The sequence below is a fragment of the Durio zibethinus genome, chromosome 6 (assembly GCF_047325235.1).
Source record: "Durio zibethinus cultivar Kanyao isolate XHJ-2024 chromosome 6, ASM4732523v1, whole genome shotgun sequence".
In the NCBI taxonomy this organism is placed as follows: Eukaryota; Viridiplantae; Streptophyta; class Magnoliopsida; order Malvales; family Malvaceae; genus Durio; species Durio zibethinus.
Window position 1 is genome coordinate 126,185 of NC_143167.1, and position 27,212 is coordinate 153,396.

Here is a 27,212-nt window from a genome sequence, read left to right on the forward strand (position 1 = left end):
AGAAAGAAGTAAGAGGAAAATGAGGATGAAAAAGAGGAGAAAAGATGAAAACTTTAAATATATGATTTTTTGCTTTTACAACAAGTTAAAACGGTGCCGTTTTAAAAAATGGGTTTGGTTTTATTCGTATGTTGACCTATACAGAAATTTTGTTATGATTCGACCTATTTGCATTAAAATATTGTTTTTTATTTTTTATTTTAGTTTTATTTTACTTATTTTAGGTAAAATATTAATTCAATAATTAATTAAAATATAGAGACAAAATTTGAATATATATTAAGATAAAAAAATTAATTTCATCATTTAACTAAAGTATAATAACGCATTGTACAATTTGAAAAAAATTAATATGAAAATATCAACGTGACAAAACATTTTTGTCATTTTATCATTTTTATACTGTAAATTTGATATATTAGTAAAATCAACGATTATGTAAATAAAAATATCAGATAAAAAAATTAAAATATTATATCATCAATTTAAAAAAAAGTTTAAGCTATTAATAATTTAACTAAATTTAATAATTTATTAAAATATAAAAATTCAATTTGAGTGTATAAGATAGAAAAACTAATTTTATTATTTAATTAAAATACAGGGATATATTGTACAATTTAACAAAAACCCATATTCTCTTTTATAAATTAAAAACTCGTCATTTTTTTCCCTAATAATTTCTTCCTGACGGCAATTAATAAAAATTTGCAATGAACCGTCTTTTTTAATTTCTCCATTAATATTCCACGCGCTTACTTTGGAGTTTTGTTTTGATAATAAAATCGAATCTTTTCCTTTCCCTTGTTCCATCCTTTCTCTCTCTTCCCTTTTTTCTTCATCCTCTTTTTAAACCTAAATCTCCAAAAATACGTTTGAAATAGAAGAATTTAAGCTTTTATCAATCAATGCAATTCCATTGAAAAAAAATAAAATACCCAGAAAAAAATGTATAGCAATTTCAAAGAACAAGCGATTGAGTACGTGAAGCAAGCGGTACAAGAAGACAATGCAGGGAACTACAGCAAAGCCTTCCCTTTATACATGAACGCACTAGAGTATTTCAAGACCCATTTGAAATACGAGAAGAACCCCAAAATCAGGGAAGCAATTACCCAGAAATTCACCGAGTATTTACGCCGTGCCGAGGAGATCCGTGCCGTTCTCGATGAAGGTGGGCCTGGACCGGCTACTAATGGAGATGCTGCCGTTGCCACTCGCCCCAAAAGTAAGCCCAAGGATGGTAGTGGTGGAGGAGAAGGCGGTGATAGGGAGGATCCGGAACAGGCTAAGTTGAGAGCTGGGCTTGATTCCGCTATTATTAGGGAAAAGCCTAATGTCAAGTGGAATGATGTGGCTGGGTTAGAAAGTGCTAAGCAGGCTTTGCAAGAAGCTGTTATTTTGCCTGTCAAGTTTCCTCAGTTTTTTACTGGTTAGTTTTTCTTTGGATTTTTGTGCTTTTGAGTTTGAGGATGATTTTGAGTATACATCTATAAAATTGATGGCTTCAGCTGGATTTTAGAAATTGGTAGTGGATAATGACGTGGGTTAATTGTTGTTTGTTAAACTATCGAGGAATTTTATGGTTTTATGTTTTTTTTTTTTATAGGTTTTGTTAATGATTTTTTTTTTTTTAATTTTTACCTATAAAGTCATTGACTTTTCTTGATTTTGGTAATTGGTAATTGCATAGTGAAATGGGTTAACTGTTGATTGTGCATTTGTTTAGAACTTTATTCTTTCTTGACAGTGATATTATTTATAGAGGAGGTTGGTTGGTAGTTTCAATGAGAAAGATGTGATTTTCTTGTTGATATTTGATATTGTGAGGATAATAAGAGTTTGTTTGTTTAAGTTGATCGTGGTAATGAAGAGTGCCTAATTTTGTTGCATTATAAACTAATTGTTGCGATTGTTAGTCCTAAATGTGAATTGCTGATTTTTTGAATATCTATGGGATGCACTGCATGCTTTCCGTGTTGTTTTGGTGCAAACCAATATTGCCCCTGTTATATATCTGTTGGACTGTTCCTGTTTAATGCAGTGAGATTTTAGCAAATTATTGATACGGCTAGTTGTGGTGTATCTTGCTGTCATTTTCCTTGCGTGCTTGAATTGATTCCTAGAATAGTACAAGCAACATAGTGAGATTTTATTTTGTGATATTAAAGGAGTTAATTTGAGAATTTATTGTTGCTTGTGAAATTCCTCCTTTTTGTTATGTTGTTAATGATTGTAATAGTTGTTAATGACAATAACTCTACTAATACCATCATTATCTTAATGATCAACTTCTTGCAGCATGTAAATATGACAAGCAGCCTCTTACATCACCTTACTAAGACCTGCTTGCTGCCTTTGTTAGTGTCAATTTCTTGCAACAATACAGACTCTACCTCCTTTGGAGCTGACACCATTGCCATCTTAATTACATGATATGAAATTAATTTGGTTTTGAAAGTCAAAAGCTTTTTAAGTTTTCTGCTTCTGTTATAATTTTGAAGTAGAATATGTCATATTCAACTTAAACATGGCTCATTTGCCATCTATATATATGGAGTAAATCAAAGTAATATATAGGATTAGATGAGGTTTTGTGTTCTGGTAGGAAAAGAGCCCTATCTTCAACCAGTACATACATTTTCTCCCTTGTTCATATTGATGGTTTTGGATATCCTCTTGGTCTTGCTAGAATACAAGACTGTATGATTTGAACTGCTTTTGTTTTATGTGTGCTTGAACTGTATTATTGGGTGGAGAGAAACTCACTGAATCTAATCTGTACCCCCCTTTTAGCGGCTTTTTCAACAGTCCTATTCTTTCCCATTTCAACATTACAATGCAGGGATATAATTTAACTAATTTGTTTTTTTTTTCCTACTTGTTTTAGGAAAGAGAAGGCCATGGAGAGCTTTTCTTTTGTATGGGCCACCAGGGACTGGGAAGTCATACTTGGCCAAGGCTGTTGCAACTGAAGCAGACTCTACATTTTTTAGGTAATATACTCTGATTGGCACATATTTGACCTCTTTATCTGCCCATAAGAAAATGTTCACTGATCATCTGCTGAGATTGAAACCTTTTTAACTTTTGTTTGTTTTCAAGATGCATATTGAATCATGAAAATAAGGGAAAAAGGTCACCTTTAATGTGTAGCTGATAGTGTGTTATCTAGCGTTTCCCCTGTGATGCAGTCACCACTTTCCTTTTATTGAGAGAAAGGGAGAGGTGGCAGTAGTAAAGACTTCAATATTGAATTGGTTAGGTGGCACTGTTCACATATTGTGGTTACTGCTTTTATCCGCTAGAAAAGCTCTTTGATCTGTTAGTATCTATTATCTTTCTGTACTGCAAATTTCCCTACCTTTTTCCTCCTTAGTTCCATGTTTTTTGTTCTGTCATTTGAAATTACTGCTGCGCTGCTTGATTAGTTATGTGTGAATTTTGCTATGATATCTATAGTACAAATAATGTTGATGCATCAATTGCAGAGCGCCTCATTGTTTTATGTGATTTTATATTAAGAATTCTAGGGATTGTGTCATGCAGGAGCAGAATTATAATTGACAGTTCCTTTAACCTAGGTATTACTTTGTTAAGTTTATGTTAGTCTAGGAGTTTCTAGGCTCTTGGTTAGTTTTCCAGAATCTAAGTTGATTATTTGGTTGTAGTTTTATGTCTGAATCCTAATCCTGTTGGATTTAAGGAATACTCTTGGAGTCCTTATAAATACCAATCTAATGTGCATATTTCTCTAGGGTTTTGATTTATGTAATTATGAGCATTTTGTTTACCGAGCATGGGTGCCTAGTGTAACCGTGTTCTCCTTCTCTCTTATTATCTTCTTTGTCCTTTGTTCATTTCCATTACTACAGTGCTTTTGGATTACTGTTGATCTCATAGTTAACCACATTGTCTTCTTCCTTTTTATGATCTAATCAAATCCCGTTTATTATGCTTTTCTAAGACTAAATCTTCCATATCAATTCCCACTGCCAAGGCTTTTAAATACATTAAGTAAATCCTACTGTTGCTGTTGCTGAGAATTTTGGTAAACAGGCTAAGCAGTTCCGGCCACTTATTTATGCTAACGTCCGATCACATCAAAGTGCTGTTTCCTTCGCTAACCTTAATTTGCTTTCTCCTATTCTAGAAACCTAGTTTTCGTTATTTCCAACCCCAAGTCCGCCAAAATAATGACATTGACAGATTACCCCCATTTTACCTACATCAAGTAGTAGTAGTAATTATATTAATTGCAGCAATAATAGAAGTAATAATTGAAATAAAAATGATATGGATTTTACAGTGTTTGCTCCAAGAATGGGTGTTGGCTTGTGTAATTATTATAGCCATACAATTTATCATGTCCACTGATGTGAAGATCTTCTAGTATGATTTCATATGCGCATAATTTAAGGTTTCACTGTGCTAAAGTATACTTTGAATAGTGCTGAAGATCTGGGAGTTTTAGAACTGTTTCTGTGGTTGCATCCTGCTGTTCCATTATTATACTTTAGCATACTTCTGAAAGATGCATTATGGGATTTGTGACGCCCTGTAGTATCGAAGCAATTGCTTTAAAACAAATTATATCTTAGGAGTAAGAATGGTTGTTGGGAATTCTAATGTAATCTTGAGCAAGTTAGCAATTCTACTGACTTCTGTGTTATTGAGTAGACATTTAGTCACTACCTGTCTGTTCTGGTCAAGCTTGCTCTTCATTCCTTAATTTAGTTTGATGTCTCTCTCGCGATTATCAGTTTATCTTATGTGTAACAATTGGTCTAAAGTTTCATTGTCTTGTGACATGAAAATTGTGTTTCCTTCAAGTGTTATGCTTTTGTTTTTGAGATTGTAAACCTAGGCTTTCATTTATGAAAATTGTTAATATTAATATATTAAGATAAGTTTTCCTTTCTGGCTGATGTTTGGTTTTTAAATTTTTTTTGGCATTTAATCTTTTATATAACTTTGCTCCGTTTATGTGCATGTATGTTAGGTTTCTGCTTGTTTCTCTTTTAAAATTTAATCCCTTTTCTCCTTCTTTTTCTGCTAGTGTTTCGTCATCAGATCTTGTGTCAAAGTGGATGGGGGAAAGTGAAAAGCTGGTTTCAAACCTTTTTCAGATGGCTCGTGATAGTGCTCCTTCTATCATATTCATTGATGAAATAGATTCCTTGTGTGGTCAGCGCGGTGAGGGCAACGAGAGTGAAGCGTCTAGACGTATAAAAACCGAACTTCTTGTGCAGATGCAGGTATTTATCAGTGTGGTAAAAGTGCTAAGAAGAATTTAAAAATTTCTTTTCCCAAAGGTTTTCAAGATTTTATTTTCACATGATTTACATTCTGATAATCTCTGAACACTTTTCAATTTGATCTTCAGGACTTGATGTAAATTCCATGGCCTTTCTTTTTTGAGCTTTTCGAAAGGATAACTTGCGCCTTATAAATATTAATACTAGACCCAATAGCTTTATTCTATATGAAGTTTGTTTAAGTCCAAAATTTGAAGACCTTTTTTTTTTGGATAATTACACATTCATTTGTTGGTATACAAGTCAGAATGTGAAAACAAAAAATTTGCAGACCATTCATGATTCAACCCATGTACAAAGATAAGCAAATTACCTTGGGACTTTATAATAGCACAATTTTCTTAATTAATGTTATATATTTAGAAAGACTTTTATGTGTATATTGTTGAGAGGTTATTCAATACATATTTATGTAAGGTATTGTTTTATTGCTGTACTCTGCAGCATGCTAGCATCTGTATGCTGATTTTTTTGGGAATTTCCATGTTGCCCGTATTTGTATCACATGGTGCTCATATTTTATTTATGCCTGTGCTAGATTATGAAAAATAGATATATGATCCCTTCCAACTTTTCTAACTTAATGAATGGATTTTATACCTTGTGCTTTTTATGTTTTAGGGTGTTGGACATAATGATCAGAAAGTCCTAGTGCTTGCAGCAACAAATACTCCTTATGCACTTGATCAGGTAAAGGAGAATATCAACGTTATATTCATCTTGGGTCAGCGCAGATGGATTTCTGTTACTAACCAATTGTTCTTATAGGCCATCCGCCGGCGTTTTGATAAGCGTATTTACATTCCTCTCCCAGATTTGAAGGCTCGGCAACATATGTTCAAAGTACTTGACCTTGTCCCTGATCTTCTCCTCCAAAATATTGAGAAAAAACGGAAGAAAATGCCTGGTTGTTTTATATTCTTTTTCACAATAGAATCAATCAATCACTTTTGTTTTCTGATATGGCTGCCTTGTTTTAATAAAATAAATTACAACAGGTGCATTTAGGTGATACACCTCACAACTTGACTGAAAGTGATTTTGAAAACTTAGCTCACCGGACGGAGGGGTTTTCAGGGTCAGACATATCTGTTTGTGTAAGTGCAAGACCTTATGCTTGATCATTATCTCTTCTTTTCCTTTCTCTGAATTCTGTATTGGCAGTGAATCTTCCTATGAAGGACAAATATAGAGTAGCTCACTTGTGCGCTTTTTTACTTGAATTTGTCTTGACAGGTTAAGGATGTTCTTTTTGAACCAGTTCGTAAAACCCAAGATGCTATGTTTTTCTACAAGACACCTAATGATATGTGGATGCCATGTGGAGCAAAGCAACCAGGTGCTTTCCAAATTACTATGCAGGAATTGGCAGTTAAAGGACTTGCAGTTCAGGTATGGAGTTGCTTGAGATACAATGTATTTGAGTTCTTAACTTTATGTCCCTATGCTCCTGTATACTTTGGGAGATTCGCTTATTTTTTTGATTTGTCACTGTGGTGGAGAACGGATGGATATGAAGTGTTTGGAGTGTTTATTTAGTTATTTTCTATATCTAAGATGTGATTATCTTATTATGAAGTCATCGTTGAGATAATTAACACTTAAAAACCATATAATTTAATGAACAAGGAAAACATAATCAAAATACAGAGAAATTTCATCAGATATTCTAGAAGACACTTTGGAATATTACCATTCTGTTATGCAATAAATATATCTATTTAGTCATTTGTGACGTTTCAAGTAATTAAACCTTCTTTTTCATTGATTAATGCCCATGCAGATCCTTCCACCTCCTATTTCAAGATCAGATTTTGATAAGGTTCTTGCAAGACAGAGGCCAACAGTGAGCAAAGCTGATCTTGAGGTCCATCAAAGATTTACAAATGAGTTTGGAGAGGAAGGTTGATGGATTTGATAAAATTGTCACATTGATCTACTCTAGTTGTGAGTGCAATCACTGTGATTTGTATTTTATTAATAACTGCTGGAAGCGGGGAAGGTGACTTCTTTTTTCTTGGATTTAGATGGGAGATACACAATTGAATTGCTGTTTTTTTTTTTTACCGTGTAAAGAAGATTACCAAGTAATTTGGCTTATAATGCTAGAATATGAGTTGTGCCCTTTTTCTGCCTAAACTTGAAGAATGGTGCTTTTTTTTTTTTTTTTCATGCGGTCTAATTATCTGGTTTTTTAAATGATTTGAATTTTCAGGTATCATTTGGAGCATTTGCTAGTGCTGCCAACCGTTAGGAGAATGGTTGGATGGGTTGTTTGGAGGGAAACGAAAGTAGGAAAAGTGCTTTTCTTCTTTTTTTTTTTTTGGGGGGGGGGGGGAGGGTTTACAGGCTTTGGGGGATGGTTTGGTCCGCAGATGTTAATCTGGTCCCTGAGGGATATTTCTTGATATCTACCATGTTGATTTACGAATGCCCTAGTGGATTCCTATTGTCTGGTTTTTGGTGCAGAATATATTTGTATGCTTACCAGCCAGTCTGAGATGTTTTATATAATTGAATTCCCAAAGCCCCTTTACTTCATAACCTTATGCTTGATGGCTTTGAGTCATAACTCTCAAGTTTGCTTTGCTTCATCTTTGACTTGGTAGCGTTAGGGATGCATTTCATGGTCCATTCAAGTTTCATTACCAAGATTGGTTCAATTTTTAAACCATGAATGCTGTTTTGGGATCCAAATGTACATATGTAGGGCATTGTCATTGTTTACGTGCATATCAGATACATTCATTTGCAGTTATGTCAGGTGAGGGTGGCACCAACTTGAATAGTGAGGGTTTTAAGACAGGTTTGAAAAGCTAGTACTTAGTAAAAGTTTTTGAGGTGTCAATTCAGAAAATTTTTTTTTCCTACCAAGAAAAATTAAACAGAAATAAAGACAAAAACTCAAGGTTATATACGCATAAAAACTTCACAAATTTCATACATTTACATATAACTTAAAGACTAAATTAAAAAAATATATAAAGAAAGAAAAAATAAGGCAAATGCATGCGTATATACCTTGTCTTTGGAGAAATTAAAGTCTATCCACCTTAACAAATTTTTGCCCTGAATTAAATAAAAAAGCAGTATCTTGGACAAGGCTTTTTCTTACTTCAATCCTTAGTACCTCCTATAGAATAAAGATGCCCCCACCAAAAAGAAAAAAAAAAAAAAGGCTTCCTAGAGATGGCTTGAGAAGGAAAATTAAAAAAAAAAAAAAGAAAGTATATTTAATTCAAAAGATCTTTTGCATCAAAGAAAAAAAAATATTTTATGTGGGATTAAATGTAGGTTTTAACTTTTGATCATATTGGTTTTCAATTTATATTAATATACTTATTTTCTTTTCATTCTATTGGTTTGAATGGAAACTCTCTTACCTTAACATCACAAATAATTATATTAAAATATATATATATATATATATATATATAACGTAAAGTAGCTTGAATGATTCTTGAAAGTAGACCCCTTTCTAGCAATAACAAAGGACGCATGGTCTTTAGCTTATTTTAACACCGTGAGTTATGGTTTTTTTTTTTTTTTTGACAAAAAAAATTTTACATGGCAATCTATGCATCATTTTACAGAATTTGAATGTTGTCTGCGAGCAAGTCATTTAGGTAAAAAATCAGAATATCTCGAGTTAAACTTGTGAGAGTTGAGATACTTCCATTTGGGAGTTGTTTTGATGTCACTTTCGCGGAACTTTGATGCTTCAATGAACATATATTCTTGTTCTCTGAACATTATCCAATGGAATACTTCCAAGAAGCAGACTTTGTTTTGAATAGAGAATTCATGATGTAAGGTCCTATATGAAACCCAACTCAAAGAAAGAATACCAGAAACAGCCGTCTACTTATTAAAACAATAAGGCTTCTAATTAAATTTCTTATCTACAAAAATAGACTTTTCAACCAGAATCAAATCAAGCCGGCATTAGAGTTTTTCTGGTTTTAAGTTTCTTGTGCTATAAGAAGGGCAAGTTCCTGGTCATAGTTCACCACCATTTCATGCTTTAAGCTATTATTGCACTCTAGCTTTTATAGTTTATAGTTTATACTTTATACCACTTGCTATCGCGGTTTTTTCAATTGTGTATCATGAGACTTGCTCAAGTTCTAACTGTTTTCTTGTTCATTAGATTGACTGTGGTGCATGGAGTCAACAGCAATGCCAAGGTAAGGAGATCAGAGAGCGGTTTACACATGTAAGAAAGCTGTTTTACTATGTCCTCCATTTTCACAGTCCATTGATACCAAACACTCTGGATTATGCAATGTACTCACTGATTACACTTGCACTGCAGAGAGCGACTGGGTTGTTTCTGTGTTTGAAAGCAGGACAAATACGATCCATACCACACGTACCTGAGATTTTCTGGGAATAGACTCCATTCAACAATATAAGCAGCTTCAAATGGACTCGTCATCCAATATTATTGTTGGTGTCATCGACAGTGGTAATGCTTTGTATGCCAGCATGCTTTCCTGATTGTTCAAAATTTCATGAATAACTCCTCCCTATTCAAATTTATTCTTCAGGTATTTGGCCTGAATCAGAGAGCTTTAGTGATGAAGGATTGGGTCCTGTGCCTGAAAAATTCAAGGGAGAATGTGTACCCGGAGAACAGTTTGCATTATCCAATTGCAATAGGTATACTGACATTTCCCAATGTGAACTTTCATCTCATCATCTCAACAGTTTATAGCAAATTCTTTTTGTACTTAACCATACAACCAGATACAGCTATAAGTTGAATGTAACGTGATCACATCAATGAGGCTATATGTATTATATAAAAGAAACCAGCATGGAATAATTGTGAGTCCAATGACACATCGCCTTCAAATTTTCAGGAAAATTATAGGTGCAAGGTTTTATTTCAAAGGGTTTGAAGCAGAAAATGGGCCTCTTGAATCTCTCAACAGCATTTTCTTCTGGTCAGCTCGAGACAGTGATGGTCATGGAACCCACACTGCCTCAACCATTGCTGGATCATTTGTAGCAAATGCCAGCTTATTTGGCATGGCCAGAGGCACTGCAAGAGGTGGTGCACCCACTGCCAGGCTTGCAATCTATAAAGCTTGTTGGTTTAACCTTTGCAGTGATGCTGATCTTCTTTCTGCTATGGATGATGCTATAAGTGATGGTGTCGATATCCTATCTCTTTCCCTTGGCCTGATCCACCACAACCGATATACTTTGAAGATGCAGTCTCCATTGGAGCTTTCCATGCATTCCAAAAGGGAGTTCTAGTTTCCTGCTCAGCTGGAAACTCTATTTTTCCAGGTACTGCAACCAATGTTGCTCCTTGGATCCTCACAGTTGCCGCAAGTTCTGTGGCCAGAATATTCAACTCAAGCATATATCTTGGAAACTCAAGAGTTTTGAAGGTAATATTCTGAAAACATTTTTGCACTAAGGGTCCTACCTTCAACCCCCTCTCCCAACAAGAAAAAAAAAAAAAAAAGCCTGAAAAAGAGCACAAAAACAGAAGCAAAAAGAATCAGCAAACTGCACATAAGGTTGATATTTACCAGGATACTTTTATGCTCTCAGGGTTTCTCTTTAAACCCTCTGAAAATGGAAACCTCATATGGTTTGATTGCTGGGAGTGCAGCAGCTGCCAAAGGAATTACACCATACAATGCTAGGTATGCCCAAAAGTTCTACTCTGCAGCATGATAAATGGAACATGTTCATGATCACCCCGTGCCTTCAGAATTGCATTTTCAAAGTTGATTAATGTATATAATCACTCAAATTATACCAGCATTTAAATATTCATTTCCTCTTGATTCATGCATACAATAGGTGAACTAGTGCAAAATCCTTTAATCACAAATCTCTATTTTGTGAATAATGGAATCATCACAACAACATCCTAACAATTTAACATTTTCCAAGAGTATATAAGACATTCAAAATGATTATATTTTCCTCACTAGGAATTTTATGAGAACGCATGCCATGTCATTGCTATATAACCAAGATAGGAAAGCAATCCTTTGGTCATTTGCTCAGAAAGCCTGGTTCACATCCCCTTCCTTATAAGGTATATTATTTCCTCACCCTAGGTAGATGCAGGATAGAAAACCACCATTCTCCTTCTCAATACTAAGATGCAATGGGCTAGAAACTAAAACTTGGAACAAGGCCCAGGATTAAGCATACTGTAAGAATGGCTTCTCAAGATTCATGCCACTAACCTGATGGATTTCTACTGTTTTCCAGCTTTTGCAAGAATAATACCCTAGATGCTACTTTAATTAAGGGGAAGATTGTGGTGTGCACAACTGAGACAGTAACTGATAACCAAGGAGAGAAAAGCATATTTATAAGACAAGGTGATGGTGTAGGTATGATACTTATTGATCCGTCTGCGAAAGAGGTTGGCTTCCAGTTTGTGCTCCCAGGCACTCTAATTGGTCAAGAAGAAGCAGTACTGCTACAAGAATATATGGCAACTGAAAAGTGAGTACATTGAAAACTGAATTTGGACTGAATTACTATTTCAAAATTGGGCAGTACTAACTATTTCTATTGTTACAGGAAACCCATAGCCAGAATCTACCCAACAATAACAGTTCTAGACAGTAAACCTGCACCGGCAGTGGCTGCATTTTCTTGCATGGGACCAAATGTTATAACTCCAGACATCATTAAAGTAACTACTATATAATTCTCAATACTTTTTTTGCACATGCCTTAATGTGATCCTATCCCTGCTGTTGTTCTGAATAAGTTTAGTGAGGAAACTATAGTCCATAAGATTGCCCATAAGATTGCTCTTCCTGATGCAAATGTCATGCAGCCAGACATTACAGGACCTGGATTGAATATTCTGGCAGCATGGTCTCCTGTAGCAATTAAAGCCACAGCTGAACGTTCTGTCAACTATAACATTATCTCTGGAACCTCCATGTCTTGTCTTCATATTTCTGGTGTTGCTGCAATCATAAAATCCACCCAACCCTCATGGAGTCCAGCAGCCATAAAGTCTGCAATAATGACAACAGGTTAACAGTTCTCTGCAATGAATATTATCAGAATACATGGCTGATGCTTCAAATATAACCCAATTTTTCTGTCACATTTTATATCTAAGACGTCATTTGCTGCTACAGCTACTGTCCTTGATAATACCAGACACCTGATTGGAAGAGAACCAAATGGCATTGAGACTACGCCTTTTGACTATGGATCTGGACACATAAATCCAACTGCGGCACTTGAACCTGGTCTAACTTATGACTTTGATTTGAGTGACATCATCAATTTTCTTTGCAGTACAGGTGCAAGCCCTGCGCAACTGAAAAACCTCACTGGGCACCTAACTAATTGCCAAAACCCTCCTGTACCATCCTATAATTTAAACTATCCCTCAATTGGTGTCTCTAACATGAAGGGAAGTTTATCTGCTTATCGAACAGTTACATATTATGGTAAAGGTTCCACAGTTTATGCTGCATATATAGAGCATCCAGTTGGTGTTAAAGTTATAGCTACACCTTCAAAACTTTGCTTTACAAAGACTGGAGAGAAGCAGTCCTTCAGGGATGATTTCATCCCCTACAAGAATAGTAATGGAAGTTTTGTCTTTGGGGCTTTGACATGGAACAATGGCATTCATAACGTCAGGAGTCCTATTGGTCTCAATGTGCTATCTGTGTAGAGACAAACTGCTAACTGCATCTTTGAATTTGAGTTCATATAAGTTCGTGGAATATCCTGTCCACAGCCAACTCTTAGCAATTAATATCCTACTATTTATGTTAACTATGCCTTTTAGTTTCATGTTTCTATTTAAGAAATTCCTTGATATTAAGTTTAACTCTATGATTCCTAAGAAACGTACTTCTTTTTAGTATATTATATGTTAAGATGCTGCATCCTACTCACTTGGTCTCGTAAGGCTTCAGTTGAGAACTGTCCAACATCAACGACTGGAAAGTAGCATAGAAAGCTTTTCCCTTCTGGAGTTGTTTGATGATCCATTTATGAGATTCTATAATCATTCTGGAAATTGAATGTTAACCTTCTGTGGAACTCACTAAGAAATTAGCACCAGGTTTTTGTTCAACTTCAATATTTTTGCAGAATCAGCACCTAGAAAGGTGATTGTTGAAAGATGTCTGCCTGTAATTGCGGATCAGAAGGCATATTAAAGCTTTGACAAGCACAGGATGTATCCAAAGTAATGAATTAATTTCTCTCAATGTAACTTTATGTAAATGCAACAGGAACAAACCTTAGTCAGACTTTTCCAGCCCATGACTCAATTCACGGTAGATGAAGGTATGGTTTACACTAATGAAGACCAAGAGTAACAATCAGAAAAAAAAAAAAAAAAGAAAGAAAGCACATACCTTATCAAACAACATGTTTACAGCAAAGTCAGAAACACAAGCAGCCATCACTTGCCTCTGACAAATGTTCCTATTGCTTAGCAAACATTACTCTACCATGAACGACTGGTAAGTACATAGGATTGGCCCAAGCACATAAATAGGATCGAATTTTCATGTCTAGCACATTGAGCTTTAAATTATATTCCCACCCCTTGCACCTAGATGAATGGAGAAACCTTTTGGAAGCTTCACGATGCATCGATCAATTACTATGAAGGACGAACATGAACATGTAGTATTTCGGTGTGTCACAAACGTCAAAGTGTCGGACATGGATACGACATGGATACGCGAGAGGTTCAGAAGTGTCCATGCTTCATAGATCAATTATTACGAGTAGTCACCCCATGAACAACTACCTGCTTTGAAGAGGTGGAACCGGTTTGTATACCGAACAACTATATCCCTTCCTTCAATCATTGATATTAAGTTAAAACAAGTGTGATAGTCCCCACACACTCTAAGGTTCTTAACAATCTGAAGAGCTGCTCCAGAAGGAGTAGCAATCAACCCAAAAGCACTAGCCAGTCTCTCACTGTTGAGAAAGAATGGTTTCTTTGACTTCAGCAGCAATGTCTTTAAGTACATAAAGAGTATCAGGTTGATACCCCATGTCCTTTAGCCGAGTTTTTAACTCATCAAGTTTTGAATATATATGATCTGAATGGGACGAGAAAAATCAGCAGCCAAGAATGAGTGAGTCTTGTTCTTTACTTAAATCCAGCTGTAACCAGCCTCTTTTTATTTTTTATTTTTACTTTTCTCTTCCCATCAATTTCCTCACTGTCCTTCTTTCATGCCAATTCCTGCTGTAGCAAAAATATTGGAAAGCAGAACATATGCAGCTGAGCCTTGTGGCTGAAGTGAAATAAGCTGTTCTGCAGCAAGTTTTCCCAGCTCCAAATTGCGATGAACATGGCAAGCAGCCAAGAGAGCTTGCCGCACAGTTGTACCAGTGGTGAATGGCATCCTGTTTATTATGTCCATGGCTTTTTCAAGCATTCCAGCTCGGCTATATAGATTGACCATGCAAGAATACACCTCTATTGTTGGTTAAATGTCGTGATTTTTTACCATGATGTTGAAGTACATTTCGCCTTCATCCACTAATCCAGAAGAACCACAGGCAGAAATGACAACAATAAATGTTATATCATCCATTTCCACATTTTTGTCATTGCATTTCTTCAAATACCTTAAGAGCTTTCTCTGCATTACCATGCTGTGCATATCCAAAGATCATTGAGTACCATGACACAAGGTCTCTTTCCCGCTGCTTCTTAAAAACTTGATATGCATTACCTATATTCCCTCTCTTGGAATACATGGTAATAAGAGCACTACTTAAACATAAAGCATTACTTAATTTTGATTTGAATTGCTTTCCCCATTCTAAAGGCGTTGTAGGTGCTGTGCAGGGATTTATAACACTGGAAAAGGTAAATTCATTAGGTTTACTCTCTGCCTTTACCAGCTGGATAAATATTTTGCTAGCTCCTTCAGAGTCCCCTATTTGAGCATAATCAGCTAGCATCACTGACCATGCAACAATGTCCCTCTCATCAATTTGTTCAGAAGCTTTTGCAGCTTCCTCAATATTTCCCAACTTAACATAAGCATCTAAAATAGCAGTTCCAATAGAAGGCCACTTCTCATAATTAGCTTTGGTTACTTGCGCATGTATTTGAAAAGGAGAAACAGCAGGTTGACCTTTAAGGATGGAAGAGAAAGTAAAACGGTTTGGTCTTACACCTTGTTCATTAAGCAAAAAAGTTTAAGTGCCTGTTCAATTCCACCATTCTGCAGGTGCCCACTCATTATAGCCGTCCAAGATACAATATTTTGAGCTTCATGCATCATTGAGAACAACTTGAATGCATCATCCATTTTTCAGCACTTGCTATAAGCTACCATAAGTGCAGTTTTGATTTTAGGGTCAGAACTAAAACTATCTTTCAAACCCCGACAGTGAAGCTGCCTTGCAAAACCAAATTCCTTATGGTTAGCACATATCTTTATAGGGGAAGCAAAAACCATCTGAGGAAGCTTAACACCAGCAAGCCTCATATTGTAAAATGTTTCAAAAGCTGCTAAATCAAGCCCATTTATCACATAACCAGCAATTATACAATTTCATGTCACTGCATTCTTGGTTTGCGTAACACCAAAAATAGCTCTAGCATCTTTATCCATCCCTGACTTCAAATACATATTTATCAAAGAATTGCACACAAAATTTGTTGTCTCAAAACAAAACTTTATAATCAAACTATGAACTTGAACACCCTTCTCTACTATCCCTTCATACGCCATGACTCCAAGAACAGCCGCAAAGGTATATGGAAATTTTGGCTTTATCCCGTCCATTTGCATTGTCAACAACAAGTCCAAAACTTCCTCATTCATTCCATTCCGTGCATAGCCTCCAAACAATGAAGTCCAAGAAACCACATTTCTTTCTCCCATATGATCAAATACTCTCCTACCATCTCTCACATTCTCTGTTTTCATATACATATCTAAAAGAGAAGTACCTACACTGATATCCTCAGGTAACCCAAGTTTCAAACATTGGCAATGGACTTGTCTTCCAGCTATCTCATTAAACAAGCATCCACGGACATTTAAAACACAAGAAAACATTAAGCCATCGACGGGTAAACCAAAACTATGAATACCCAGAAAGAGATTTAGAGCTTCCATCTTGTTGTTATTGCGAGAGTACTCAAAAAGCAAGCCATTGTATTGTGCACGGTCTGGTTGAGGGCTTTTGTCAAACAGGTGAGGAGTCGGCTGTAAAGTAGCAGATTTTGAGAGATAGATTAGTGGAATGGATGGCTGAGAGTTTTGAGAGAATGCTTTGTTTGAGATTTTGTAAGAGTTCTTAAAGAGATGCTCCAGGTAATGCTATCCTGTTTGATAGTACTAGAAGTTAACACGCTTCGAGGGAGTGCTTTTTTTTTTTTTTAATTTTTGTTTATACTGTACACAAATACAATACAAAGTTAATAAACAAAACAAATCAAATAAAAAAAAGTTAATAAACAAAAGAAACAATAAAACCCCAAGGATGATGGTGGGCAATCTACAATTTACTAACTTTAATTTTTTGTTTGGCAAAAAAATCTTTTCATTTTGATATGGTAAGTACTCGTTTACAAATATATATATATATATATATATAAATATATATAATACAAATTATTTTTTTTAACAAATAAATTACTATATCTCAATATTTTGGGTTTTCTTTTTTCTTTTTTATTGTAAGACGAAGTTTTATCATTTTCGAGATCTCGTCTTCTATGGTTTTTTATTTGTTTTATTTTTTATTTACCTTGTGCCTTCTCTGTAATTGAATTAGGGCTTGGAGATCTCGTCTTCTATGGTTTTTTATTTGTTTTATTTTTTATTTACCTTGTGCCTTCTCTGTAATTGAATTAGGGCTTTTCTTCTTACCAAAAAAAAAAAAAAGAAAACCCACTTATTGACCCTATTTAGTTAATTTTTAGAATTAGCTTTAATAGAAAAGCCTTTTTTTTTTTTTTAATGTCTTTTCTCTCTTCCCATTAATCTACCTCGAAATTTGCTGCTTCTTTTTCACTTCTAAGCACTCCAAAACCCTAAATTTTCATATTTTGCTTTTTTGGGTTTTCAGAAAACAAGGTAAAGTTTCTTTTTTTTTTTTTGGGGGGGGGGGGGGGTGTTTGATAATTTTCCACAATTAGGGTTCTTTTTTTCTTTTGGTTTTGGCTGCTAAGAAACCTTAATCTTTATTTTTCATTCTAAGCTGTGGTTGGGTTTTTTTTTTTTTTTTCTCCTTTTGAAAAGCTATGAACTTTACTAGTCTTTGTCTGAGTTTTCACCAAACATAGTGAAAAAGGAAGCAGAATTTTAAAGGGTTCTGTGGAGCAGCTAAAGAAGAGAAGGATGATTGCTGAGAAACCAAGTTGGGTTAGGCATGAAGGAATGCAGATTTTCTCCATTGATGTTCAGCCTGGCGGTCTTAGGTTTGCTACTGGTGGGGGTGACCACAAGGTAAACTTTCCTTCTTAATACTCTTTGTATTCTCGTTTGGCTTAGGTTTGCTACTGGTGGAGGTGGCCACTGTTACAGATTGGCATGTGTATACTACAATGATATGACCAGAGTTTATCTAACTATGCTGACAAATAGCATCTGTATATGTTGGATTGTATATTATCTTTTGTTCTTAAATATCACTGTTTTTGTATCGTCTTAAAAATGCAGGTTCGAATATGGAACATGAAATCTGTTGGCAGGGACTTGGAAAATGATGAATCTACACAGAGGCTTCTTGCAACCTTGCGAGATCACTTTGGGTCTGTCAACTGTGTTAGGTGGGCTAAGCATGGTCTATTTGTTGCATCAGGCTCTGATGATCAAGTGATTCTAATTCATGAGAGAAAGCCTGGTTCTGGAACCACTGAGTTTGGCAGCGGAGAGCCCCCTGATGTTGAAAATTGGAAAGTTGCAATGACACTGAGGGGACACACTGCAGATGTGGTAATGATATAGTTTTTCATGTTAGGACATATTGCCACTGATAAGGGCTCAACTCTCTATCCTCTAGTTGGTTTTATTGTGCTACATATTCATTTATTTTTCATTCTTGGAAAAGCATCAAATTTTACCTTGAAACTCAGTTTGTGCAGCATCTTTTTCTCACTACATAAATTGTTAATGGCTACACTTTTTAGTATGTGTTTATTTTGATTTGGTAAAAAGAAAAGAGGGGGGTGGGGGGAGAGAAAGTAGAGGAGAAGGAATAGATGGTTGAAATCCTTTACTGTAATGTCATATGCAGCCCCCTTAATTTAATATAGTGGTTTTTTATAAGCACTGGATATCGTCTTACTTGGAAGTTTCTTTTATTCTGCGCTTGAAGTAGGTGGATCTTAATTGGTCTCCTGATGACTTGATATTGGCTAGTGGGAGTTTGGACAACACCATCCACATATGGAATATGAGCAATGGCATCTGCACAGCTGTGCTCAGGGGTCATTCTAGTCTTGTTAAAGGAGTTGCCTGGGATCCCATTGGTTCCTTCATAGCAAGTCAATCTGATGACAAGACGGTCATAATATGGCGAGCAAGTGACTGGAGTCTTGCTCATAGAACAGAGGGTCACTGGGCAAAATCAGTATGTTTATCTGTGTTGATGGAATTTTCTTGTGTTAAATTCTGTTTCATTTTCTGATGTAAATATGTTCTTTTCAGCTGGGATCTACGTTTTTCAGGCGGCTTGGATGGTCACCATGTGGCCATTTTATAACTACCACTCATGGTTATCAAAAGCCAAGGCATTCTGCACCTGTTCTAGAGAGAGGAGAATGGGCTGCCACATTTGACTTCTTAGGCCACAATGCCCCGGTTATTGTAGTGAAGTTTAATCACTCAATGTTCAGAAGGAATTTTGCCAATTTGCAGGAAGTGAAAGCCACACCTGTTGGCTGGGCAAATGGAGCTGCTAAGATTGGGGGAAAAGAATCACAGCCATATAATGTAATTGCAATTGGAAGTCAGGACCGCACTATAACTGTTTGGACAACTGCAAGTCCTCGACCTCTTTTTGTAGCCAAGCATTTCTTTGGTCAAAGTGTTGTGGATTTATCATGGTAAAAAGTTTCATTTTAGTGAAAGATATATTTTTTATGTCATTGATTTGCACTTTGTTTGCATTGTGGTAGCGTTTTTCTCTTATGCCAATTTTTTTTTTATATCTTGATAGTAACCTTTTTTCATAAACAGGAGCCCTGATGGCTATTCTCTCTTTGCCTGTTCATTGGATGGGACAGTGGCTACTTTCCATTTTGAGGTGAAAGAACTTGGCCACAGGCTAAGTGATGCTGAACTTGATGAGTTAAAAAGAAGTCGCTATGGTGACGTTAGAGGTCGACAGGCGAATTTGGCAGAGAGCCCAGCACAATTATTGCTTGAAGCTGCTTCAGCCAAGCAAACCACTAGCAAAAAAGTAGCTTTGGATGTTCAGCAGAACCAGATACCTGTAAAATCTTCTGTTGAGTTGGGGGCTACAAACAAAAATTCTGAGCCTCAGAATAATGATGGGAAGAAGAGTGGGCTAGCTGCTAGTGACGGATTAAATAAAGCAGTGACTTCTGCCCGGATTTCTAGTCCTGTGAAACAAAGAGAATATAGGCGTGCTGATGGTAGAAAGAGGATCATTCCTGAAGCAGTTGGTGTGCCCATTCAGCAGGAAAATATTTGTGGCAATGCTCAATCTCAAGCACTAGACTTCCCTCTTTCATCTTCCTATCACAGAGAAAATGATAATGTAGTTCCTACTGATGGTGGTTTGAGAGAAGCTTCTGGCAGGGGAACCATTGATAGAAGCTCTGATTTAAAGGAGCGCTTGGGGGTCACTGCCAGGGCTATTGTTACTGACAGCCTGGTTATAGAGAAAGTTCCAGTCTCTGCTGGCCAAGATCATAGCATCAGTGTAGAACAGTGTGGAAGCATGAAGCCTTCAGATTCCACTGCTTCCTCTACCACATCTCTTTCAATTAGGGTATTTGAGAAGAAAGAAGGTGAGGATATGACACCAGTTTGCTTGGAAGCTTGTCCTAGGGAACGTGCTGTGAATGACATTGATGGTGTAGGAAATGCATGTATGACAAAAGAAACAGAAATTGTTTGCACAAAAGGGTCTCAAACTCTTTGGTCTGATCGTGTCTCAGGAAAAGTCTCTGTTTTAGCAGGAAATGCAAACTTCTGGGCTGTGGGATGTGAAGATGGGTGTCTGCAGGTAAGCAAGAACACTCTATCCTAGCCAGGCAGAATTTATATTTTCCTCCGTTATATTTGAAGATGGGTGTATGATTTTGTTTTTTAATCTTTTGTGATATCTTGCTCTCTTATGTCAAGTTCATGGTTTTCCCACATTTTTTTCCTTGCCGGTGGGGTGTTACTGTGGGTTTGTGTAGGCATTTCACCATACTGATTTCAAGGTTGGGCTTTAGACTGGCATCTTGCATGTACTTGATTGATATTATACCTGGCAAATCATTACAGTGAGATTTCATAAATTGTTTGGCAAATGTACCTTAGTCTTTTTTGCTCATGTTTTTTAAGGTTTATTCAAAGTGTGGAAGACGTGCATTACCGACCATGATGATGGGATCTGCAGCATCCTTTATAGATTGTGATGAGAGCTGGAAATTGTTATTGGTCACAAGGAAAGGATCTTTGTATTTATGGGATCTCTTCAATAGGAACTGTCTCCTCCATGATTCATTGGCTTCTTTAATCACTTTGGACCTTAGCTCATCTGCAAAAAGTACATGTACTTGATATAATTTGAGCCTTTGTATTATATTAGAAGACTTAATATTTTGTGGAAGTAGGTTTACAGCTCATAATGTCTTGTTCATGTGGGATGTTGCACATATTTCCTGACATTTTTATGACTCTTTTCAGGCACAATCAAAGTTATATCTGCTAAGTTATCAAAATCTGGTTTTCCTCTCGTTGTTTTGGCTACTCGGCATGCATTTCTCTTTGACATGAGTCTAATGTGTTGGCTGAGGGTCGCAGATGACTGCTTCCCTGCATCAAATTTTGCCAGTTCTTGGAATTTGGGCTCAATTCAGACTGGTGAGCTGGCTGCACTGCAGGTGGATGTCAGGAAATATTTGGCCAGAAAGCCAGGCTGGAGCAGGTTTGTCACTACTAATATTTTGCCCTAAAATCATGAAGCCATATTAGATTTGATGCCGGATATTTGTTTGACATCTTATCTAAGTCGGTGGCATGAATTTCAGTTATACTCTTCTCTTACTAAGGTTCCATTTGACACAGTAGCTGCTAAAAATAATTCTGAATAAATACCAGTTTTAATTATTTTAAGAAGCTCTTTTACCTGTGTAACTGATGACACAGGTGATCATGTTTTGCAACAGGGTTACTGATGATGGTGTGCAGACACGTGCTTATTTAGAAGCCCAGTTGGCATCATCATTGGCTTTGAAATCCCCTAATGAATATCGCCAGAGCCTTCTTTCCTACGTACGCTTCCTGGCGAGGTGTGTCTTTCTCCCTTACCAATTGCATTTTAGAGTGATGATAACATAAAAATCATGTGTGGCTTCCCTACTTGTAATGCCAAGTTTGTATTCTGTGTATTGCAATAAAACTTTGGCATCTATGTATTGCTGCAGAATAATGTTCTGTATCGCTTATTGGGCCACAAGTATTATAATAAATTATTAAAACTATACATGCTCTTTTGTGTTTGCAGAGAAGCAGATGACTCTCGTCTGCGAGAAGTCTCTGAAAGTTTTCTCGGGCCACCAACTGGGATGGCTTCAGATTCCAAGAATCCTGCTTGGGATCCCTATGTGCTTGTAAGTCTTTTTCCCAACCTCTTTTAAATACTCTCCATTTATTTTAGTGCATATTTTTTATCATATCCTAGAATATCTGTGGAGAATCACTCATCTGAAAATACATTATCTGAGGTGCTTTACAAATGTAATACTCACGTGTTTTTGTTCAATTAGTTTTAAAATCTTTCTAGAGGGTTGATGTCCTCAGAAGGTAAGAGATATTGCTTTAAGGAATTTTTTTGTTCATTTTTGTTGTCAATGAAAGCACCTCTATCCTAGTGGTTTCCATTACCGGGGAACAAAACCTGCATGGCTTTTTGATTTGTTTCTGGCTTGTGCAAGTCTGACCACATATCCTTTCTTATTTCCCTGGACCCTGGTATCTGACATCCTAGTTTGATACTTGTCTATCTAGGGCTTTGAAACATTTTGAACTATTATCTGGATCTTTGTAGGGAATGAGAAAACACAAACTTTTAAGAGAAGACATTCTTCCTGCAATGGCATCCAATAGAAAAGTTCAGCGTTTACTTAATGAGTTCATGGATCTCCTCTCAGAATATCAAAGTGTTGAAAACAATCTAGACCAAAAAATTCCATCTCCGCCAACTACTTCTCAACCAGCTATAGATCTGATGGACTCTACCCCGTCTGCAGCAGGTCAAACAGATTCTGCCCTGCTGGCAACAGATAAGAAGGAAAATCCTTCCCTTGGTCAAGATAAAATGGATTCTGCTCCATCAATAACACATCAAGTAAACTTGGGCAACCTCCAATAATGCTTACTAGCGAACAGCGGAGTGCTCAGAAATATATCCCTTGCTGTTACTCCTTGCCATCTTGAGCTTGATGCTTGAAAGGGCAGCCTCCTATATATACGGAGCTTCTCATTTTGTTGGACCAGATGTATTTTTTTTGTTTCTTTGTGTATGTAACTTTAGGATCTCACTTGTTAGTTAAAAGTTATTTTTTGTTTCTCACCATTGATAGAAATCATTCTCTTGTACAATTAATTGAGCATAATATTAATCCAATCCTGTCTTTCAAGTGTTCCTATTCTGTGGATGTTTGGTGATTGGAAAGATTATTATTATTATTATTATGACAAAAGGCTAGGTTTGTTGATTAGGTGATTGTTGTTTTCAGTTGTTGGCAGCTTTTCAAGACAGAGGGTTAAGACCCAATGATGTTGAATTATTTACTTCTTTTGGTTTCTAAAGTACAAATCGAAACTTCTTGTTTGCCCATCCGTTCTATAATGACACATTTTAAAGGAATTGAAGCAATTTGATGATACAATTTTTTGTTTACCAATAGCAATAGGAAAATAAACAAACTTGTTAACAATGAAGCGTCTTACAGCTAGCTTGGACCCCATTGACTGAATTTTTTGAAGTAAAAAGTTAGATACAATGCTCGATTGATGCCATGAATCGAGTGTGAAATAATTCTTTGTTTCACACCGGAAAAAATTTGGAACCTACTTTTGTATAATATTTTTTCTTCATTTTTAAATTATGACTTGTATATTTTGAAAGAAATTGACTTAAAAATTGAATTTCTTAAAAGCTCGATTACATAAATAGGTAAAATTTGTTTAATCCATTTTAATATGAAAATATTATCATTTTTGTTTCAAATTTTTATATATTTTGACATAATATAAAATTATTAATTTGATTGTAATATTTCATTTATAAATTAATTGATTTATCAATGAACTGATAACTCTCACATTTAAATTTATTTAATACTTATATGCCATGTGAGAAAGTACTAAAATGTAAAATAAAATTAGTGAGATAAATAGCATGATTCTTGTGATATGTTCACATAATTAATTTAATTATTCAAAGTTCAAACCCAATTTTCAGCAGACACAGTTAAAAATAAGATGCAATAAATAAAATATTTGTAAACTATAGTTCGCTAAAAAAACAAGACAGTGATGATTTAACCTTCTTAAATTTTATAAAAAAGTTCCTTAATTCTGAAGGAATCCTTAATTCCGAATGAAATCTTTCATAAGATCAACAGTATCCCCTTTCTTTGTAGAATTTTTATCATAGTCGCTATCGTTTTAAAGATTTGATGGTACCCAAACACCAGGAGATAGCCCGCCTAATTCCATAAAATGTTTGTACTAGAAATGTTTCAAATCAAATTTGATGCAATCAAAACCTTTTTGTCTTTGTGTGTATAAATATAATAAATGTGTTTGGAAACCATATCATATATTGTTACCATTTTTTTCTTAACTACTTCAATTTTCAATACGAGAGCGAAATCCAACCAAAAAACAGTTTTTTTCTTCTTGTTTACGTCACTTGAATAATGAATATCATATCTTTCATCTTGATGAGGTGCAATAACTATTAATTTTTTTTCACAAGAGGAATTCTGTACTGTAATATATGTTTTTTTTTTATTATTTGAAAAAAGAGAGAATAAGAGATTTGACCACTTCTCTTTTTTTTTTTTTTTTTTGGGATAAAAATTATGCATTAATAACTGAGTTCAATGCTCGTATGGTAATATTGATGATTTTGTGACCCTTCATGAAATAAAGCTTTTTGTAGGGCATAAATTGTGGAAAAAGAAGATAATTTTACCAAAGAGTGCTAAAAAAAGAGTTCTACTCTCTAAATATGTATGTTTAGTTTTACTCATTTAATAAAATTTTTAATTGCCTTATTGTAATGTTTCTTATTAATTAGTTTTGCTATTTTTATTTTCGATTGCAACATGGATGGTTTTTTTATCAATGGTATATAAAATATATATAAAATAAAATTTCAATTTTTTTCTTTTAGAATGAAAATATTTGTATAAATAGCAATTAACGTATATAGTTAATATATTAAAAAAAATTCCATAAACCAACTAAACAATTACTTAATCAAAACCAACATAGATTACTTAAATTAACAGTACTTACAACTTGAATCTGAAATGAAATTTTAAATAAATTAAAAAGATCATAATAATTGACGTACTATGTATTCCTAAATCAACTAACTACGTACTGTAGAATTCATTGTATAAAACAATTTTAAAAATAAAATAGAACTTTTTATGGGAGTATGCTACCACATACTGCTAACTAGTTCTGTGACCCATATGCACAACATGATTAATAAATATTATAATGTAGCAATTTTTCTTTTTTGGTGTAATTCATAACTTATTCTACAATAAGAATACATATGTAGAGGGACATTAAAGATCAACTACTCTTATCTCTTAAATGTTGATAGTTTAGAATATGGTACATTTTATAATGGATATAAAGATTTAGTTATTGATGAATAAAATTAATTTTTACATTAATTTTATTTATATTTTAAATAATTTTATTTGAATAAGAATAATTATCATATAACAAATGGTCATAATTATTTGAATATAAATAAATTATTATTCATAAAGGTCATGATTATATAAAATGTCATAACCCTCTGAATAAAAGTTTATGTCTGTTCATTCATTATAAATAAATATTTTAATACAACTATTTGCACTGCTTCTGATTGGAGAGTTTGAGGTTTATTGTATCCTAAAAATATAATTGCCTTTAAAAAAAATGTTCTTTACGCCTCAAAGTCAAAAATTTTTTCTATTATTTCTCCTCTTATTTATTTTTTCTAACAATTTAAAGACAATTATTAAAAATTTATATTTCATATGAGGAAGATACAAGGAAAAGAAATTGGCTTGATTTGGAGATCAATATTAGAGAAAGTTGAAAGTGTCAAAAGATTAATGTTTTTATGGACCAAAATGTTAATTTACATAAAGATCTTCATTATAGGTATGTATTTTATTTTTTATATAATTGCTAGTAAAAAGATTAACTGAATGAGATAATACATTAATAATTTATTTTATTAGCGTGTAAAGTTAAAACACAATATGCAAAATATTGATTACATTGTATAAGTTTATACATATACTAAAATTGGCTCTACAATTAGGTTTAATGAATTATATTATATTTATTTGAAAAATCAATGCTTATAAAGACTATGATGAAAAATAGATTGAAAACATAAAAGAGAAATACATGAATTGATTTACGATCAAAAGAATTATCACTTATTATCAAATAACGAATTAAATTAGGTTCTAATGGAATGGTCGATTGTTTAATTGTCATGTCTTAGTTATATATAAAACGGGCAAATTTTCTCATAGTTTTTATGAAAACAATCTAAAGTGGGTAAATGAATTTACCATAAGAAATTAGATGCAAATAGAGAATATATGTAGAAAAATAAAATTTGGCTACAAGATTAGTTTTATTATTAAATCATGGCACCAAAATTGAGATAATAAGTTGAATCAAGTTATTTGTATGATTCAATCTTTGTTAGTCGCTTATAAATTAAATATTGACAATATATTTTTAAAATTTATTATTGGTTCAAATTTTGACAAGTATTTAATTTTTATGAAAACTAATTAAAATTAAATTGATATATGTGAAAACTATTATTAAGATACGGTGTTTCATGGATTAATTGATGGATAATAAACCAAATAATAATTATTATTAGAAACATAGGCAGTGTGACATGTATTTTGCCCACCGGATGTATTACACTATAAGTGTTTTTATAAAATAAAATTTTATTGTGAACAATCAAAAAGTGAAAATCATAAAAAAACTGTCAAAGAATTAATCAATGGTTACAAAAAAGAATCATTATTGCTTTTTGCATATGGGATATTGACTGCACAAAAAGGCATGCCATTAAAAAAAATATTGAAACATTTGTCAGTTACTAGCATTTTGAAGGATGCTCATCAATGTTTAATTAGGTATGTTTATAAATTAGAAAAAAAAACATGCAAATTCAATGTTCCAAAGGCACCAATACATGCATGTGTTTGATTTCATTTTGTGATTGCATGGAGAACATTGATACAATTTACCATATATTATGAAAATGAACTAAATGGGATGGAATTTTCTTTCTTATACATATAAGAAAGATATGGACTATGGAGATAGAATGCCATCATCCAATTAATACATTATTGGTTAAAGACAATGAAAGTATTTTTGCTTCTTGTACTAAAAAAAAATAGCCTTTTATAGACTATTA

The 27,212-nt window shown here is 34.4% G+C and overlaps 3 protein-coding genes and 1 pseudogene across 12 annotated transcripts; 3 read left to right on the forward strand and 1 right to left on the reverse strand.

Annotated features, from left to right (window-relative positions):
- The first annotated feature begins 762 nt into the window (after window positions 1-762).
- Window positions 763-7,862, forward strand: LOC111285114 (protein SUPPRESSOR OF K(+) TRANSPORT GROWTH DEFECT 1-like). 3 transcript variants are annotated; one of them, XM_022874370.2, is made up of 9 exons: window positions 763-1,432; window positions 2,891-2,996; window positions 5,060-5,258; window positions 5,940-6,008; window positions 6,087-6,161; window positions 6,317-6,415; window positions 6,555-6,710; window positions 7,102-7,265; window positions 7,534-7,862. In XM_022874370.2, exons 1-8 carry the CDS (start codon window positions 949-951, stop codon window positions 7,225-7,227), a joined length of 1,314 nt encoding a protein of 437 aa, XP_022730105.1. In that variant the 5' UTR covers window positions 763-948; the 3' UTR covers window positions 7,228-7,265; window positions 7,534-7,862. The 3 variants fall into 3 exon arrangements, 2 of the variants coding, with proteins under 2 accessions (XP_022730105.1, XP_022730103.1); XR_002689681.2 differs by having other exon boundaries at window positions 771-1,432; window positions 7,102-7,320; window positions 7,534-7,653; XM_022874368.2 differs by lacking the exon at window positions 7,534-7,862 and having other exon boundaries at window positions 771-1,432; window positions 7,102-7,457.
- A 1,022-nt stretch (window positions 7,863-8,884) lies between these two features.
- LOC111286034 (subtilisin-like serine-protease S) lies at window positions 8,885-13,236 on the forward strand. Its single transcript, XM_089761623.1, is given in 10 exon segments — window positions 8,885-9,505; window positions 9,540-9,786; window positions 9,869-9,980; window positions 10,184-10,500; window positions 10,503-10,720; window positions 10,887-10,981; window positions 11,562-11,801; window positions 11,880-11,994; window positions 12,142-12,346; window positions 12,455-13,236. Coding segments are annotated over 10 exon segments (2,175 nt in total). The 5' UTR covers window positions 8,885-9,427; the 3' UTR covers window positions 13,003-13,236.
- On the reverse strand, window positions 9,986-16,645 carry LOC111285790 (pentatricopeptide repeat-containing protein At2g27610 pseudogene; annotated as a pseudogene). The gene is made up of 3 exons (XR_016343296.1): window positions 13,230-16,645; window positions 10,865-11,001; window positions 9,986-10,664 (listed from the first exon to the last, which is right to left on the reverse strand). The product of XR_016343296.1 is annotated as a pentatricopeptide repeat-containing protein At2g27610 pseudogene (transcript).
- A 95-nt stretch (window positions 16,646-16,740) lies between these two features.
- LOC111284790 (protein HIRA-like) lies at window positions 16,741-23,160 on the forward strand. Of its 7 annotated transcripts, none has more exons than XM_089761621.1 (11): window positions 16,741-16,881; window positions 17,570-17,776; window positions 17,990-18,265; window positions 18,651-18,902; window positions 18,980-19,377; window positions 19,511-20,525; window positions 20,852-21,056; window positions 21,197-21,437; window positions 21,679-21,801; window positions 22,017-22,122; window positions 22,560-23,160. In XM_089761621.1, exons 2-11 carry the CDS (start codon window positions 17,669-17,671, stop codon window positions 22,881-22,883), a joined length of 3,048 nt encoding a protein of 1,015 aa, XP_089617747.1. In that variant the 5' UTR covers window positions 16,741-16,881; window positions 17,570-17,668; the 3' UTR covers window positions 22,884-23,160. The 7 variants fall into 7 exon arrangements, 6 of the variants coding, with proteins under 6 accessions (XP_089617747.1, XP_089617746.1, XP_022729468.1 ...); XM_089761620.1 differs by lacking the exon at window positions 16,741-16,881 and adding an exon at window positions 17,005-17,404 and having other exon boundaries at window positions 20,852-21,062; XR_016342613.1 differs by lacking the exon at window positions 16,741-16,881 and having other exon boundaries at window positions 17,005-17,776; window positions 21,659-21,801.
- Window positions 23,161-27,212: the final 4,052 nt, after the last annotated feature.